The sequence below is a fragment of the Drosophila navojoa genome, chromosome X (assembly GCF_054131105.1).
Source record: "Drosophila navojoa isolate 15081-1374.11 chromosome X, UAZ_NAV_1.0, whole genome shotgun sequence".
Lineage (NCBI taxonomy): Eukaryota > Metazoa > Arthropoda > Insecta > Diptera > Drosophilidae > Drosophila > Drosophila navojoa.
In genome coordinates this window covers 615,442-635,074 of record NC_142895.1, presented here as the reverse complement: position 1 = coordinate 635,074, position 19,633 = coordinate 615,442, and the positions used below count along the sequence as shown (strand labels likewise).

Here is a 19,633-nt window from a genome sequence, read left to right as displayed (position 1 = left end):
TCTCATGTGGTCGTCAACTAGCGCAATTAAGAGCATAACGATAGATGATATATTTTCTTGCCGATATTTGTTGCAGTTGGAGCAAGCAGAAGAACTCTAAAATAAAATTTGATTTACTAATTTATTTCGATACGTACGTTAATTCAACTATTCACTCAATTCACATAAATCATCATAATATAATTTTCAAATGCTGCTCATTTTGGCGCCATACATCGATAGTCAGCTTGCGCAGTATCTATCGCACACACATGTTGCGCTTCGACCTGTCTACGCCGCGGCAAACACAAAAACAGTTGTTGTATCGCTTTCGAAGAGGAAGGAGTTTGCGCGCGTTCAGCTGCCGGCATTTGGTTTTTATTTGACTTTGTTTGCATTGTTTTTTACGATTCTCGCGCCGATTCTTGTTTTTTTGTGTGTTTGTGTTTTATGTTTGGCTTTGTGCTGAGTGAAGAGCAAAAACTACTGCAAATGCAAATATTGCAGTGCAGCTAAAACAGTTACGCGAAATACAAAATAACTGCAAAACGCCAAGCAAAGCAAAGCGACAAAATTCTGTTTTCGTGTGTGCGTTTGTTGGTTTTGTTTTATTTTTTTGGTTGATGTGCAAGTGAAAGCGTGTGAAAAATATTCACCTTAACGTTCGACACGCAGCGAGGCCAAAGCCAAAGCTAGCATCAAAACAAAAATCAAAATCAAAGGTCTTGGCTACATATCTGTGGTCTCGCTCTCACTTGAAACACTTCGGCGTATCCTGCGGTCAACCGAAACTTCCGTTATTAACTTCCATACGCTATGCAACCGCAACTGTTGAGCCCGCGCAACAGTTGATCAACAGTTTCAAACAATACACAGAGGTAAGCAATTGGATTGCTATTGGAATTACGTGAAGTCCAATTGGATATGCGTTAATTGGAATGGACAAGAAATCTATTGATAAGCGTAAATTGAGTGAGATGCGCCTATGCAATGCCAATTGGAGTTGCTTCCGTTTGAATTAGATTTGCTATGGAAAATGAGTTAGGGAATTTGATCTGTTGATTGTTATGAGCTGAGAGATGACAATAGATACAAATGTTAACCGGCTTTGCGCGTTAGTTAAAACATTATTATTATCGCCAGATGATCTATGAGGTGATTCAAATATCACTCATCAATCGCTACATCAGCTTGATCTTCAGAACATGCACTCTTATAAGGCTTTACTCGCTGCACTTCACCAACCTCATGTAGATCGCTCGGTAAACAGCCAAGTTTCCATGGTTAGTTAGCTGGTTTCAGTTTTTGGCACCGTGAAACCTTGGCAAACTGTGCTCTTTAGCCATTTACAGTTATTGATTTTTGGTTCTTGGTGCATTTTCGGATCACACATCAATCAACATGAGATATTTTGATTTCATGGCCTTTGCTGTTTTTTCTCTTTTTGTTTGATTTTTTCTCATTTCTGTAATCGAGTCAATTTTCTTGTTGTTGTTCGGCTTCGTTCGACATCTTCTTTGGGCTTTCGGGGTCATCAACTCTTAATGTCTCGCAATTTTTACCAAAAAAAAAAAAACCCCTCTTCGACGTTGTTGTTGTTGTTGTTGCAAAGCCATGTACGATATGCCAATTGCGTAAAAGATAAAACCGAAGCACAAGTCGTACAGATCTGTCTTAATACCATTTCGTATGTACGTGCATTCGCTCGCACAATAATCAAATTCATGTCGCTTCACATGAGCACATAGACATTGAATGAAGATTTACTTTGAAGTTCTCTTACAAAATCGATAAATATCGATATACCGTCTCTACTTTGTTGTGAATAAAATTTGCAAGTGCGTATTTATGACTTTACAGGGTATGTGGCAGTCGCACATGCTCGGTACTGTATTTGAAATGAAATTTGTCTGGCTGGACTTGATTTTTATGGCTTCGGCGTTTCGATGCGTCTTAGATGCGTTTTCGGTCAAGTGAAATTCGAAATTCGATGCATTTGCATAATCGCCGCGCGCCCCGGGCAGAGAGACAAGAAGCGACAGCGTCTCATAACCTCAATCGGGGAGGCAGCCATGCCCGCCAGACTCTACAGACTCAGCAAGCCCGTCAGGCCCACACAGGCCTAGCCACCAGTCCAGTCTCTACTTCCAGTCTCCGCTTCCAGTCTTCAGTAAATTGCAGTGCGTGTAATTTGTTGTCCCCAATTGCGTAAAATTTACGCAGCGGCTGTCGCCCCAACGATTTTCACCTGCCTTGCAGCAGCCACACCTGCCCGCCCGCCCCTCCTCGTGGCCCCCTTCACCTGTTGCTTGTGAAACTGCCGTTAAATGCGTATGCACCAAAAGTTTTTGTTAATTAAGCTGAAACGTCGCTCGAATCGAACTACTGCTCGCTCATATGACGCAAATGGAGTATATCCAGAGTACTGAAAATATCGGAACTGATCGAGAGAGCGTAGAAAATGAGGTATATAACAGACACATCTTATATGTATATCGTAGCATCAATGAAAGTCGACATCTGCATTTGTATTCTTCATATGGCTGCAGAAGTACATATTAGAGCTACTGTATCAAGTGTTCTCTGTGTGTAATTCTTAGCTATATAAATCTGAAATTGAATTATCTTACTGTTGCGTTCTTAGAATCTCGAAAACATATGCCTTAGAAAGTAGTAGACTCCATCGTAATCGTTGTTTCTCGAATACTTTTTGCGCTAACGAGCAATTATTTCACTCCTTGGGTAACTACTCAAATTCAAATATCTCGAAAATTATAAAAACTACCATTATCGAATTTGGTATGCACAAGATTCTGAGACATAAATGGATGAAATATAAATCGGTGTCTTTTTAACCTTCCCGAATCTCTTGATATTTCAAGTAGAGTGCTCGGATCTCTAGTGCTCAGTTCGATGTGCACGCCTCTGAAGTATCAAAGAAAACAGAATATTTTGCTTTTTCTGATAATCGTTATAATTGAATTCGAGCCTTGGCTCAACAGTCCCTTAGTATGGGTACAGCTATCAAAGATAACAGAATATTTTGCTTTTTCTGATAATCGTTATAATTGAATCTGAGCCTTGGCTCAACAGTCCCTTAGAATGGGTACAGCTTAACACCTCTTGCGCTTTCGGTATCTGGCTATGCGGATGAGTTGAGTGTCGATCTCCGATTCGGTCAGGATATGGAATTTGGGATTCGACTGGGTGACCATTGCCATTTCAAAGTCCTTCGACTCTAGAGTCTTGTCGAGAGCGAAGGCCAGAGTTTTAATGGCCAGCTTGGCTGTCTCCACCTCGTTCATATTGTACTCGTACATGCTATCCACGTAGTAATTGCCCCGCCGCATTGAGCTGCCGAAGACGCAGGCGTGATAGCCAATGGGAGCGGCCGAGGGATCTGTGTTATAGATCAGTGGACCGCGCTGCAAGTCGCACGAGATCAGGGTCATGGAACAGGCCAGCGGACGTATGGTTACGTTCTGAGTGTACACCTGACTGATGTCCGCCATGCGCTGGCACATCACGTCGGCGGGCATAGAAATTGCGGACCTCTTCCGGAACACGCTTTCCTCCAGGTGGGCCCTGTACACTTGCGCTTTGCAATCGGCCTGGCGTCCGATCACCGCACATCCCAATACATCCGAGAGGCGGAAAATGCGAGTTGCAGTCTCTGGTACGGCGAAGGTTGATAGCGGCTTCCGCTGCACGACCATCACAACACTGTCGGCGCCCGCTATGGCGACCACTGTGCGATTATCCCTGTTGACTGCCTTGGCTGCGAACTCCATCTGGTACAGACGCCCCGCTGGCGAAAATATGGTGATGCGTCGATCCAAAGTGCATTGCGTCATGGCTTTCGATCTTTGTGAATGTGCTAAAATACAAAATATAAACCTAGATATATATCTGTATAAAAATATATATTTTTTGTTTTGTATATGCTTGTATCGAGATATATATACTGAATGACTGAGCTCCCTGAACAGCTCTCCCTAGGCTAAGGCAGAGCTGCTTGACGTTGTAATCAGAGGGCTCTTTGCTGTCTACATTCGCAGTCTGTATTCGATACCTCTTGATAGAATACGCAAAGCTCACTATTTGGTTCACATATATCTTTATCTCATGCTAGTCTAATGTGGTATTATCGTATCCGATTAAAGTCCTGTAAGTGACTTCAGCTTGAAGATGTTCAGCTGACGCGTTCAATTGTTGTCGCTAATTGTCATTGTTGTTGTCGTATTATATCATTAGGCATTTGTCATTAGCCACCAGTCATTCGTCGTTACGCATTAGCTCTGTGAGTCTATTAACTAACTGTTCTCGTTCCATTTAAGCACTTAAGGCGGAGAGTAGCCGAGCGAAGAGCTCCGGGGCTGCGAAGCTACGAGGCTACGGAATTACAAAGTATGTTAATTTAGCAATTGTTCAGCGCAAATTGTGTGGAGAAGTCTGAAAAGACTTTGACCCATTAAGAGAGGAGCATAATGCTAAATAGGGAGAGAGACACAGAGAGAGAGAGATAGAGAGAGGGTGAGAGCAAAGTGGATTGAAAGTTGGAAAAAGGGAAATCGAGTATATGGGGAAAAGAATATAAGAAGAATAAAAGGTAGAGAGGCACCGAGGGAGAGTTGGGGGAGGCGTTGAGCGAGATAGAGATGAGAGGGAAAAACAAGCAAAGACAGATAGATCACAGAGAGACGGAGGAGCAGGACAAAGAAGGCACGAGGAAGAGAGCAAGCTATATGCAACCGGCGTAAAGGGAGGTAGGTAAATAGAGGGATTAAGAGATTAATCAAGCTACAGTTGCATTCCACGAGCGACTACTGTAGTGGAGAGTAGTCATGGGCAAAGTGATTACGGCTCGGCATGCGGGAAAATCAGTTCCAAAGCAATTCAAACTCAAAATCCATTTCAATCCGTTTACAAATGGTCTGTGAAAGAGTAGGGCAAGCAGAGATGGAGGTGGGGGTGGAATGAGACTAGCTGGCCATCTAGTTGGGGGCAGTTGGAGCATCAAGTGCATAAATAGCTGCAGCAATTAAAGCTCCAACGGCAGCAACAATGTAATTTTGTGCTCCCATCTCATTGCACTCGTTCCGCGCGCCCGCGGCACGCCTCCTCAGCTGGCTCTCGCCCCTGTTGTTTCCCAAGAAATGTTCAAATATAAATTGTAACAGAATTCAATTGGAGGCAAATGTGTGTGCTTTATTATACGGCCAGGCTAACTGATGGGCCAAGCAACGCGTGCCTGGCCAAAGAAATTCCAATACCCTAACTAACTGCATAGCTGGGCATATCGCTATATCTGTTGATGCACTCGGATTTCACTGAGATCGTAAAATATATATCAAATATGTAGGCATGTATGCATGTTTCTGTATATGTATGTGTGGATATACCTTCAGTGTCTTATTGAATATTATCTCACGAAATATCCAATTTTCGTTTCTTGTTATATAGAGTATGTGGAGTCAGCTTTATTTATGGGCTTCATTTTGCCGCCACAAACACATTTGAAGTTTTTATAGCATGACCCCTTCCCTAGCTTTTCCTCTTCCTTCGTCTTCTTCTTCTTCGTCTTGCTTCTGTTTTTTTGGCATCTCTCGTTACGCAGCGTCCAGTGTAAACAATAAACAGATCTTGGAATATGCTGCATGCGCACCCCACACACACACACGCACTGTTGTACTTCACCTATATATATGCACGCACACACACATACACACATGCATAATTTATCTACAGGCATGCAGTGCATGCTGATTCGCTGGCATCTGGCTATAAGCAACAGAAACTGTTCAAATTGATCGCAGAAACTTCATAAGAAGGCATTTCTCTGCCTCTCTCCTCCCCCCCTCCATCTGCAATTTGAAGTTTGCTCACGGCAGCAACAACAACAACAACTCCTAAAATTTACTTAACAAGGCAACTGCAGCATATTGCTTTCTCCCTCGCACAATCACACGTTCCTCTCCAACAACAGCATCTTCCTTTCTCCCTCTCTTCTACTCCCTCACTCCTTACGGCTAGCTGCAATTGAAATTTGCTCACACACACACACACACACACACACACGTAGAATAGCAATTGGAAATTAGCACGTCTCGCTGGTCTAGGGGTACGATTCTCGCAGCGGGTGCGAGAGGCCGCGGGTTCAACTGCCGGCCGAGCCCTAGTGTTACTTTTTCTTTTCCATTTTCTTTTTGAAATATTATTATAATAATAGAGATTGCTGACGGGGGGAGCGAGAGGTCGCGAGAGGCTTTGTATTTTTTTTTTTGAATATCTATTTGAAATATTATAAAAAGAAAAGAGATTGCTATCGGCGGCTCGTTTAGCATTCATCTTCCATCTTCCATCAGTCGGTTCTATTCTTCCCAGTTCTATTAGACAATTAGAGAGAGGGGCCGGCTGGGGCGGAGGCAGTGGGGGAGGCAGAGGCATTCCATATCAACCATTTGTCACTTGGCCACATTCAGCGCTTTGTGGTGGGCGTCGCCGAGCTTATCGACTGAGGGGGCGTGAATGAACTGTAACTGCTGCGATGAGGAGCCAGCAGAGCCGGCAGCATCATCGTCATCATAATGATCATCATGATGACCATCTTCATCACGCTGGCCTGGCTGTAATTACATGTTTTCTGTGGCCGATCTCTTGTGTTGTGTTGCGTGTCGTTTTCTTGTCTCGCGTTCTTTGTTTGCGTTCTCTTACTTTGCTTCTCTCCATCTCGCATTTTCGTTCAGCACTCGAGGCGCACAAATTTCAACAACATCTCAACTAAGCCAGCGGATTGGACTTCTTGCAGGAGCAATTCAACTTTATTTTCCCAACTCAGTTTGGAGTTGCCTTTTGTTTTTGTTTTTGGTTTGTTAATCGATTTTAAATTGTAGATTGATTGATTAAGATATGAGCTGAGCTGAGACTGCAGCGGCTCCCGCTCTCTGGCGCTCGCTCTCCTCTTGCTCCACTTGAGCTGCACTCCCACAATTTGTTCAAGTGGCTACATATATAGAGCAAGGGAAAGCAAGAGGGAGAGAGCGAGAGAGAGGCAGAGCAAGACTAAAATTCTCAATTGCATGCATCATTTGCTCATTAGTGCGGCATTTCAGGCACGTTTGCTCTAGCTCGACGCTAGATGGCGCCCCAGTCGCTGACATTCCTTAGCTTCGTGCTGCAAGTGCTACTTTCCCCAACTAGTAGCACCTGCAGCTTGCATAATACCCATGGAAGAATTCAAAAACCATAAAATTCGATGGCAAATGGAGAGAGAGAGAGAGAGAGAGAGAGAGAGAGAGAGAGTGAGAGAGAGAGAGGCTAGCTGCTGCAAATCACAATTGTCTGCATCATTTGCTCATTAGAGACATTTAAAATGATTTGCCATGAAGTTTTTAGACTGCAACTAAACGCTACTCGCCGCTAGATGGCTCCAGCATCGCCACTGGCCAACTGTGGCTCCGTTTACACACCAAATTTCCGATGCTGTTTGGCTGCATTGCCTAATTTCCTGCAGCCCCATGCCCGCTTACCTGGCTGCACCTGCAGCTCGCATAATAACCGTTAAATGCCTTTTGCCAGATCTGTTTTGTCCATTGTTTCGCTGTTGCATTTTCCACGCAACACAGATCCGAGAGAGATTGAGATGGAGACCCCGTTCGGGCCCCCAAATTACGATAATGATTAACGAATTGTTGACTTCTAGATGGATGTATGTATATACATAGGTATACATGCATATAAATAAATATATACACATACATTTATACATATGTTTACTATATGTAATAGATATCTGGCTGTATTTCCATAAAGATATGCAGCAAAGCAATTAATGCCGTGAATAACAACATTTGAAGAATGAACAAGTAAGCGTAAGCTCCACTAGTAGATACCCTGTAGTGCTTGGCGTGAGTTGCTAAAATTGCAGACGCCGCTCGATCGACTCGACCAAGAATATATGTACATACATACATATATGTATGTAGCTGTAGACATCTCTAGTAACTAATATGCCCTGTTTACACACTCGCCCCGCCTGCACGGTATACAACCGAAAGAAACCCATTAAAAAATGTTAATTTCCATAAAAAAACAGAAAAACGAAATGAGTTTGAGACGCTGGAGTGATACAGCACGTGGCTAAAAGCCACAAAAACGAGCCAACAAAAGACAAAAGCCAGAATTTGTAGCTCAGCATATAATACATGCATACATACATGTGTGAGTGTATACGTGTGTGTGTGTGTGTGTTGTCGTTGTTGGCGTATTTCGTGTGTGGAATGTATCACAGGCAGCGCTTTGCCTCAGTTTTGTGGCTTTTGATTTGCAGCCAAAAAATAAAGCAGAAAATAATCTGAATGAACATGCTCTGTGGCTGAGTTGAGCGACTATCAAAAATACCCTCTAATATGATTAATGAATATATAGTTAGCTCATTGCATGAGCTAAATAAAGTATATCGATATTTATCGATATTCCTTGTTGATTGATCTACATATCCCATTAGACCATTCATTCATGCGTCTTATTAACTTCACTATTTATTCGATTGCAAGGCAGCTGTCACACTCCTACGAGATGATCTACCCCCATGGGGTATACAAAGACAGAGCACAATATACGTTCGATCGATTAACATAAACGCCCACGAGAAATCGATACGCGAGATCTTTAAGCACCTGAGTATCTAGAGAAGCATCTAAACTACTATCTGTTGGTATCTTTTGGATAGCCGGCTGATTTATAGTTTTGGCCATAATTATCTGGTTTAAGGTGTTGCTAATGGCCGCAGCGTCGAGGCTCGTCTAATGAAGCTCACGTCTGACAGCGGCGGCTGTGCCAGCGATTTGCATACCTCAACTGCTGCTCAATGGGCGGCTCTTGGGCAGGGAGAGGTGGGGCGCAGGGCGAGCGAATAAACACGCAATTCTGACAGCTGCGGTCGCGCCACACACGCAGCTAAGGCATTTTCCATTTGACTAGCGCTGAGTTTTCCTGACAAACTTGTCAACGGACTGCGGAGGATCGGAGTTCAGGAATCAATGAGCGCAGATCGAGGGCCGATGACGAGGAAGAGCCGTCCAGTGATCGGGAATGGGCGAGCAAAGTTCAGCAGTTGCTTATGGGAGATCGGTGATCGTTGATCGAGAGTAACGACAAGTCGAAGACCAGAGAACTAGGATAGGATTAATGACGATGGATAAGGAATCGAAGATCAGAGATTGATCAATGATTGAGAGAGACGGATGGCATATATCAGATATATGTATATGATCTTAGAATGAGAATTGTAAATCTCAGGGCATAGATCGGATAGGGCACTGAGAGCAGAGAAAGGGATAGGATCAATGAACATGGGTCGAAGATCGGAGTTCAAAGATTGAGAGTCATGGATTGAGAGTTAAAGATATATATGATCTTAGAATAAAGGCTGTAGATTGCAGATCTAAGATCGGAGGTCGACAATTGAGGAATATATATTGATTACTGCAGTTGACGACTCTGGGACAATGATCTGTGCTTAGTACTACAGCTGGTCAAATAATTGCGAAGCTTTTCGCATTGCATAGCTATAAATTATGCTGCCTGTCTGGCTGTCCAGCTGTCCAGCTGTCTGTCAGTCACAATTCTCGATTGTCCGCAACTTCTCGATTTCGCGGTCAATCCCTTCAGCCCCGCCCTCTCTCTTTTCACTGCTAGGTTGTTGTTGCTTTTGCTTTTGCTCATTTGCGTTTCATGTTCGCTGAACAAAGACGCCCATTCTGCTTCACTGTCGCTTTGGTGGCCGCCTTCAAGGCTAAATTTAGAGGGTATACAGCCAGAGATAACGCCGCGAAGTTAAACTTGGACTTGGACTAGTCTGCTGACAGCAGCTTGGACTGGAGCAGCTCGCTGGCCTTTACAGGGTATCGCTGGAGTGCGCCAAGTGGCGCATGCTTGGCTCTGCGGCTGATGCGATGCTGCGCTGTGCAATTAAGCGGCACAGCTGCTGTCATCGTCGCCGCGTCTAATCAATCAGACATGCCCCCAGCTGCAAGCTGCGAGCTGCGAGCTGGGCACGAGGATCGGCTGTCGCATTAGATGCGCCCGACAGAGTGTCAAATTGATGGCTGCTGCACAAGGAATGCGACTCCAAGCAGTTGCCAGTTGGGGCCCACCAATGACCGGAGCAGCAGCGGCAGCCCAACTGCTGCAGCGTGGGCGCCATAAAAGCAGCTCGGCTGAAGCTTGTGGCGTGGGCAGCAGCAACAACGACAACCATCGCCCCCAGCTGTAGCTGCAGGCCCGTTAAATTGTCAAATTAGGAAGCGACTACAGGCCCAGAGTGGGCATACGTGGGCCCAGTGGAGCATTCAAATTGGAGTGCGCAAGTGCGCGGCGCGGCATGGATCGTAGAATGAAAAGCAGTTAAAACAAACATTTCAAGCAGCTGCAGTCCCAGTGTGATGGCTCTGGCAGCACTCGAGCTGGCAAAGTTCTGTGCTCAGGAAAACGAATTGGTTTTCGTATAGACATGCGTCTCAAGCAGCTTCCAGTCGAAATTGCTGTTCCTAGCTCCAGTAGATCTCGAGATTTGATGACAAACCCCAAAAGCGAAAAGGCACTTCTAGCAGTATTTTGGTAGGGTATGTGGAATTTATATCAGCTTATCTCGTATCCTAGAAAACTTAGCTCACCTATCAAATTTTGGGCAGGTGCATATAGCCCTTTGCCTACATTTTCTAGGGTACAACAGCAGCTGGCCGACTGCAGCAGTTGGCCCAATCTTTACACGTTCCATGCACCCAGTCGATAAACAACACACACACACACACTGCAAAGTTGAGCAAGTAAATAGCTGCACCGCATCGAGCATGGCGCATGGAGCATATGGAGAACTGCATTGATTTCAGGGTCGGCAACTCGTTTGCTCATGCAAAGGCTGAAATGATGCCAACAGGTGCTCAACATTCTTGGCATAGTTGTGTGAGAGCAATGCAAGTGCCAAGGGGGGGCTGCAGAGGCAACCTCTCTCTCTCTCTCTCTCTCGCTATCCCGCCTTGATTGCTCTATTGTAATTGCGCAGTCAGCGCCTGGGCGGGGGGTAAGAAAGTTGCCAAGAAATGCAATCTCATTCATGCCATTTGCTACACGGCAAAGGAATGTTCATGAAAGCAAATAAGACTACATACTACAACAACAACAACAACAAAAGAGATTAATAATTATTGATTATAATTGATCTTGGCTCGAAGATCAAGCGATAAATCAAACGATGCGACGGCTCTAACATAAACCTAGACAACATCGAGGATCGCATGGGCGCAGACTGTATCTTCTACTCAAAGGGCTCACCCAGCTTTGCCTTGCCTATTTCAGTTGCCCATCCCAAACAAATTACTTGGCATATTAAAATTATTGTTATTGTTATTATCGAGTCTTCTTCAGGTCTACAGCTTCAGCTTGTTTATTTATTGTCCCCCTGCGCCTGGCCAGGCAGATCAATCCCCGCTTCGAATCTCGTCCTTTTCATTCTCATTCAAGTTTTACCTTGCTTAAATTCAGTTTGATCCCATTAAACGTCATCTGATGTGAATTCATTGTTATTTGTTAATTATATCATGTACTCTATACTTATAAAATGGAAGTTTTGCATACGAAATTATAATTTTAACAACTTAAAAATTGCATGTATTGCCTTTGCGCTATCTCCATCTCGCTTTCACTAATTCAGTAATCCGATTTATAAGGCAACCGCCTCGTATTCAAACAGTTCCTGGTTTGAGTCCTGCCAGAGATGGCCTTTCCATATAATAGAATATATGTTTTTATTTTTTTATTTTTAGCTTTGTTGCGTAATTGATGTAATATATTCATGTGATCCACCTGTTGTTGTGCTGTGCTCCACTCACACGCCCATCTGAAACGTTCTTTTATACTCAAAGTATTCGGCTAGCTTATCAGCATAAAGAGTTGTCTTCTACTGCTTCTTCTTCTTCTTCTTCTGCTTCTATGTTGGGGTCTAGAGAGCTTTTGGCTCTTTGTTTAGTTTGGCCTTTGTTTTGCATTATGTCACGTTTCTCGAACTCAAACACAATCACACACGCACGCTTAACAAGAAGACCTGGGCTAATGGAAATGCTGGCGCCAGCATCGCAATGCAAAGTGACCACAACAACAACAACAACAACTTAATAACTGCCCAACAATTTGTTTAACAATCAGTGGGCTTTGTGTCTGGCTGGGTCTTTGCCTTTGTCGTCGGTTTTCTATACCCTTTGCATAGAATTTTTATAGCTTCATAAGCAATTACGGGTAGAGAGCAGCCGCCAGTCGACTATTCTCGTGCGGAGCTTGTGGCAGACTTCGCTTGCAGCAGGAATGCTCATTGGCCTCTTAGGTAATTGTCGCCAATTCGTTGCGTGACTTCTGCTCAGTTGATGAGCAACATTAGCAACAGCAACAGCAACAGCCGCAATCAACAGCCAGCAACCACAGCAACAATAGCCCCAGGCATCCATTTGTGTGGCCTCGATTGTGGCATAGCCAGCAGCTACAGCTCGAGCTGCTCTTCTCCTTCCCACTCTTCTGGTTACTTAAAATGATCTCAGATGGCGTCGAGGACAGCAAGAGTTAAATATATTAAATTTAGTGTAAAGCAGCCTATGGAATTAAGGGAGATTGGAAATATTTCACCTTCTGCTTAAAAGTTCCTCTGTTAAGTGTGTGATGTATCTCTTGTCTCTAGTAGAGCCACCCAAGGCGAGCACAACTGGATGGATAGCCTTCATAAAGCCATCAACTACCGCTACCCCTCTCTCCCTCCCTCCCTCTCTCTACCCTCTCTCTACCTAACATAGAGTCATCAACTATCGCTCCCTCTCTCTCTTTCTCTCGAGCGTAGCGTGACAATATTAGGTTCTGTAAGGATCTAGCCCAACTATCTGAATACCCTATAAAATATATAAAATACTATAATGTATATTTATTTATCTCTCTCTCTTTCTCTCTGCCTATCCTTCTCTCCCTCTGTCTCTCTTTAAATACCATTAACTATATATATTTATCTCTCTCTCTCTCTCTGTCTTTCACTCTCTCTCTCTTTCTCTCTCTCTCTCTGTCTCTCTCTCTCTGTCTGTCTCTCTCTTTCTCTCCCTCCATCTCATTCGATTACTTCTCTTATATCATGAGACAATGATTGATATTTGTTTGCATTTCACCTATTTTCTTTATCGAAGCAAGGGGCGTGCTGCTTTGGGGCGTGACTTTCTCACGCCAGTTACAACAACAACAACAACTGGACACAGTTTACAAAAATGATTGAAATATTATCAAAAAACAAAACTGAAATTGAGTTTTGTTGTAAAAAGAAAGCGGGCTAAAGCCAACTAAATGGCTACAGCTGCCATTTGTATTGCGTGTGCTTGAAGCTGGACCAAAACCCCGCTGGACCATGCCCACTATTCAAACTCCTGCCCAGTTCGGCCTCTTTCGTCTTTGATGTTGATGTTGATGTTGATATTGAGTCGATGTCAGCTGCAATTTCTGAAGAATTTTAATCAGGCAGCCGAAAGAAATTGTAAATCGATATGTGTATAAATAACTGTATGTATGTATATGTAGTTATGTGTGCATGCTAGATCATGTGTGCATGCTGATTGCCAGTCTCGAAAATTGCGTTTGCCACAAATTGTTGCAGTTGCACGCAACAATCGAGGCAATTGAAATGCCTGACCAGTCAACAGTTGCCCCTGCCCACTGCTAGCCCCTCTCTGCCCCCTCTCAACGACTGTGCCCACTGTCAGTTCAAGCTTCAGTCATGCCCCATCATAACATTTGGTAAGCGCTGAGCGCACAGCGCCTCGCTTAGCATGCAAACGAGCGGCTTCTTCACCTGGGCAACAGGTGCATTCGCATTAGCGTTCTTTATGCTCGCTCAGCCAGTGCAAGGCGGGCATATAGGCTCAGGCCATCAACAGGCAGTTTCAGAGATTCGCTAAGGAAGAGGAAGAGGGGTGTGGGGGCTTCGATTCCCCATAAGTTAAACTCTTGCTGAAGCGTGAACGAGCATTGGGCAGTCAGTATGGCTGCTTTTCATTGCAAGCTTGTGGTCGTTTGTGGCGAGTGTAGCATGTGGCATGTGGCAATTAGCAACGTTGCAGCCATTTAACAATTAGCATAAGCATTAAAGCACTTGAACTCTGTGAAGTGAAGAAGCTACATATACATAGAGATATTAATATGTATATGCGTATGCGGGATCTGTGATATAATGCAATAGAATGGACAGAAAGAATATTCATTTGAATGAAAAACTAAGAAAGATTAGTCAGATATTCAATATAATGTATAGATATAGATAGATAGATAAGCAACAATATCTATGGTATAATGCTAATGGTTCGATTGAAAACAATTCCGAATTGAAATTGATAATCGATTGAAAGATATGTTTGACTCGATTGAAAGAGATTATCTGTTGAAAAGAAGTCTCGGCAAACAGAGATTCCCCATTGTAATAGATTCTCTGTTCAAGATGACTCGACATTGTAGGACAGCTACTCGATTGAAAGAGATTTTTATTCACAAAGATATTCGATTGACACTAAGTCTCTATTGAAGGAAGACACATAAAAAAACCATAAATACGCTATTAATATGAGGGTATATACAATATATTCACATTGCAACTCAGTCTAATTAAACGTATCCAAGTCGAAGCCATTTGAGTCAAGTTCGTTGTCCAAGTCTTTCGTTTTGCGATGCGTTCATGAATGAGTTGAGTTGCGAATGAATGCGAATGCATTTCGATTGTGGCAATTGCATAATCAGAAGTGGGCAATGCGTCCGTCCGGCTTCTCAAGTCGAGCTTGGCCCACATAGCTGCTCACATTCTGATATGCGGGAACTTTCACTGTGGTCCGGTTTGGTCTGCCAGATGCGAAGCGCATGTCGAAGTGGCAGTTGGAGTGGAAGATGCCAGATGGAACGAGCCACCACATTGGCCGTGTTTATAATTTTGTTTGTGCTGCGGGAATTCTCAGAGACGGCTAATTGCCAGCGACACGGCAGCCGTCACGACTTGAGAAGACGGCGGCTCTTCGTACATGCATACCCTGTGTTCGCTGCAAACGTGTGCAGGGAGTATACGCGACTGTCGGACTGTTTTATGAGCTCTTCTCTTCAGTTCCAGCTCGGAATTGCCTGGGTATCTGCTAGTCGTGCCACCAGAGTGCGCCGTCAACACACTTAGCTTGTTTTCTTTGGCATTCGAGCGATGCGGAGGTGCGGGCGTCGTCACATTAAGCTGTCATATTCTGATTGTTGTCTCTTCTTGCCTTCCCCCAGCCTCTGCGTGCAGCCGCCATGCCAGCAGCGAGCGTCGCCAGAGATTGAGCGCCTGACATTGTGAGAGATCGTGGGGCCTTTCGGATGCCAGCCATAGGCGTCGCAATCAGTGGTAGCTGCCCCGCACGCACAATGGCCACCCATGGCACGCCCCTGACCGCCAGCTCGCTCTATCGGCCGTCGAGCGGTGCGAGTGGTGCCACGCCCATTGCCGCTGCGGTTCATTATCAGCCGAAAGCATTCGCCGCCGGCGCCGTTCAAAATGGAGCGGAGCGCAGTCGCCTGCTGGAGCTGCTGCGAGCGCCCAACAATCTCACCTCGCCCACACTGGAGCCCTCGTCTAAGGGACTGCTCAATGGACCAGGACAAAACAATTGCTTCCTCAATTGCGCCGTTCAGGTGAGTTCATATGCCCAAGCTCCTCTATAGACTTGTATTATGAATTACCATTGAGGAATATATTATCGACTTATCGATTTATCGCAAATTATCGATCATGTGAAGTGCATTCCATAAGAATGCCCGCATGTGGAATATACATATGTATAAAAAGGAATATCTTGAATACATTCACAGCTAGACTAAGCCAACTTACAATTACCTTTAAGGGATATATTATCGATTTATCGATTTCACGCAAATTATCGATCATGTGAAGTGCATTCCTCAAGAATGCCCGCATGTGGATTTCCTACTTTATCTTGTATACATTCACAGTTTGATATCGATATTTATCGATAACCATTATGCGAAACCAAGAGACAGTTTAACTTGCTCTCTGTCTCTCTTTTTCTGTGGGCCAACTTAACTATTGGCCAGGCCTATTTTCACAGCTTGATTATACCCTAGTTAGCCATTCGCAATGGGCATTTACGAATTCTCAACACATGTCGCATCTTTGTGATTTGTGATTCGTTTGCGGCCAATTCCGATGATGGCCCCAATTGACGCTGTTGTCTTATCTTTTGTTTTGTCTTCACTCGTAGTTCGCAGCCTTCGAATCGAAATCGTGTTAATTTGCTGCTCAATTTGTGGGCAATTTCAGAGTGAGTCAAGCAATTGATGTGGGCGAACCTTAAAAGGTAGCCAAAGCAAGTCGCAGCAAGTCGAAGCAAGGCCAAGGCAGCGTCAGCCTCTGACCAATTACTTTACATAGATATGCTTAGATATTGTATTTACACACATATATATATACTGTGTATGTATATCGCTTGCATGTTCTGATCCCATCTACAAATGAGGGCCATCATCAAGCGAAAGGCTGCTGGCTCTCAACTCTCAGCTGTTGTCTAGGAAAAAGTGCCACCCAGTTGCATAAATTGAGCCCCGCTCGCATTGCAGTGAGCATAAATTTGTATATTTATGATTCTAACGATTGTTTCCGAATGGGGGCCCGAGAACCCGGGCGCTAATGCAAATGCAGTTGCAATTAACAACAACAATTAGCCGAGAGCAACAAGAAATGGGACGGCTCGACACGATCTGGAGTAAGTCTAGTTGGCGCCATGTTGAAGAGGTAGAGTCCCCAGGTGCTACAGAAACTGCTAAGGAGTAGGCACTGAATACATGGAAAAGATCTCTGACAGGTATGTTATCGATTAATGGAAGAATGAATTATCGATAACCATAAAATTAACGATAGGCATCTAAAATATAATATGATACTATATACGATATACCTAATACCATATACGATGCACGATATATCTAATGCTATATATGAATAATGCTATATTCGCTGTTCGATAGACATTAGTCGATTGACAATATACAATACGTACCCTATTCACTGGCATGACTCATTGTCTGCATGGACAATAGTAATTGTGTCGGACTAAATCACGTATTTTCATACTCGCTCACAGAGTCGAAAGCGAGTCTATTGGCTTAAATGATATTAAGTTGAATATGATATTTGGAGGGCTTGCCCTATTGCCCTGCTCTACAGATACATCCACAGATTATTCAGCTGCGACTGACTGGAAATACTTAAATGTAAGAGCGAGCATTTCCAATCGGATATGCCCGATCGTAATGTTCTGGCTTTGTTTAGTTTTTCGATCAGTATTTACTTATTTTTTGTGACGGGAGCAATTGAGAGATAGTTCGTAACGTTTGAACAGTTAATTGTCGCGCACGCCTAGTAGCTGATCCAGTTTAAAAAGGGGTTGCACGGCGGGTGGGAGGTGGATTTGGGTTAAGGGGCGCTCGGTTTTGGGTTGGGTTCGCTTGGCTCTGGCGCCTTTCGAGGTGCGGCCTAAGCCTAGCGCACAGTCAAACTAATTGAGCGTATGTATGTGATATATATACATATGTATGTGTATATCGGTATATGTGTATATAAATGGGGCGTGGCAGCAGCAAGAAACAAACAATGCTATTCAAAATTGTGGCCAAGAGATTTTATTTGCGCGCCGTCGAAGCGTCGTGCGTCAAGCCTAGCTACCACCAGCTGCCACGCCCACGCGCCCCATCGAGCCAGCCGACTCCCCAGGCCGCCTATCTGTTGCCCCACTAGCAGTCACGCCCACAAATAGCTGTTGCTGCTGTTGAGTGTCTGTTGACAAGAGAGACAACAAAAGTGTTGAAGATCTCAGGGTGACAATTCGCTTGCTCGACTAGCCGTATACCCTGTACAATCAATGCGGACAGGCGGCAGAGCTAAATATAGCCCATATTCGTTTATAAATGTTACTCTAAGTCCAATATGCTCTGGGCATTTGTCACCGGCAAATTGTGCTATATAGCACGACAGTTAGATACCCTGTATGAGACATGTTGCGATCAAACTCTCGCTTGATGAAGATTTACGTTATTGAAATCAAGTTAACTGTGCAACGAGTCCATGTAGTGAAAAGTCGCCTAGCAGACGTTTACTCAACTGGGAGATACCCTGTAATGTAATAACATCATATGCGGGCATATACATGCATATGTGTTAGATGATTGGGACTTAAAGACAATTCTATAAGCTAACTACTTGACTAAAGATAGCCTGGCGCATAAATACCCTGTAAAAAGTCAACTGGTGTGTATTCGCTTAATATTCAATCGAGCCCTGCCTCACTCACAAATACTCTGTAAGAGTGAGCACGTTCTTCATAGACTTTAGCTATATATTTGCAGCATTTGATGGTCTTTGTTCTCGTTTGTCGGTTGTTTGGCGCATAAAAAGCGTTAGACGAACTATTAGTAACAGTTTTTGGGGCTGCGCTTCCGTTGCAACTGGCAAGTGGCAAGTGGCAACTGGCAACTGCTGCATGCAGCGACTGCTGTAAGCGCTGAGAACAGTCTGATGATGATTTCACTTGATATGCTTTTAATGTGTTTCTTTTGCCAGGCAGTCAACTGCAACGCCAGTCCAAGCCCTTGACGACACAGCAGAGGCAGAAGAGACAAAAACTGCTGCTTCTTTTCCGCCCTCGTCTTCGTTGTTGTCGTCGTCTTCTTCCTCTTCTTCTTCTTGTGGTGTAATAAAGTAGCAGCAACAGCCATCATTTTCTTTGGCTTCAATTTCAGACCGAAGACGGTCAACAATCAGTCCAAGACGCTCGCTGCATGATATGCCCCTGGGCAGAGCAAGAGCGAGAGCGAGCGAGAGAGAGGATGGGAATGAAATGAAAAATGAGTGGGGCATATTATGCTCATAGACATCACACATTATTTCACAGCTCCATATCTTTATATCTGTATCTCTAGCTCCGACTCCAACTCCAACTCCGACTTTGACTCTGACTGTGTCTGGGAGTCGGCTGAGATTAGTTCACACGATAAGCCAAACAAACGGCTAGACGCGGACACCCGGCCGGCCACTTGTTTGCAGAGCGTTTAGAGCTTCGCTTTCCGCTTCGCTGCCCGTCGACGGCATCAATTATGAAACACAATTTGATTGTCTTCGTGTTTGCATTGACTTTTTGCCGCCGTCTGCGATAAACCAACTGCCAATTGCCAGTTGCCAATAACCAATAGCCAATTGACCATTGCCAATTGCAGCTGACTTGTGCGTGCCCCAAATGCAAAGCTAAAGAGCAGCTGCAGCTGCAGCAACGAATTCGTATTCACTTTTGTTGCAGGTGGCAGGTGCCAAATTGCCAAAACTGAGCCTAATTAAGCGCAGATACCCTGTAGTCAGCTGTGAAGTAGAGAGAGAATAGAGAGAGAATCTTATTCATTGTATTAGTAATGTAGATAGTCGGCAAACGAAAGAAGATACCCTGTATACAGCTCTAACTCCCAGAGAGGCAGGCAGTTGGCTTTTACAGGGTATCTGCATAGATTCAATATGCGTAATGCAGAGCTACTGCTATCTCTTCATATATTTTTACAG

The 19,633-nt window shown here is 44.2% G+C and overlaps 2 protein-coding genes across 2 annotated transcripts in view; one reads left to right on the top strand and one right to left on the bottom strand.

The window, feature by feature from the left end:
- The first annotated feature begins 286 nt into the window (after positions 1 to 286).
- Positions 287 to 19,633, top strand: part of ec (ubiquitin specific peptidase echinus) — a 65,587-nt gene continuing 46,240 nt past the window's right edge. Inside the window, exons 1-2 of the mRNA XM_089264778.1 lie at positions 287 to 857; positions 15,307 to 15,705. Coding sequence (XP_089120904.1) covers positions 15,391 to 15,705 — 315 coding nt within the window. The 5' untranslated portion in view covers positions 287 to 857; positions 15,307 to 15,390. The remainder of the gene's footprint in view (positions 858 to 15,306; positions 15,706 to 19,633) is intronic.
- On the bottom strand, positions 2,930 to 3,959 carry LOC108657320 (proteasome subunit alpha type-6). Its single transcript, XM_018109892.3, has one exon. It carries the CDS (start codon positions 3,831 to 3,833, stop codon positions 3,093 to 3,095), a length of 741 nt encoding a protein of 246 aa, XP_017965381.1. The 5' UTR covers positions 3,834 to 3,959; the 3' UTR covers positions 2,930 to 3,092.

What these genes read in the sequence shown, in the direction of transcription:
- LOC108657320 (XM_018109892.3), bottom strand. Translation starts at nt 3,833, where the DNA reads ATGACGCAATGCACTTTGGATCGACGCATCACCATATTTTCGCCAGCG.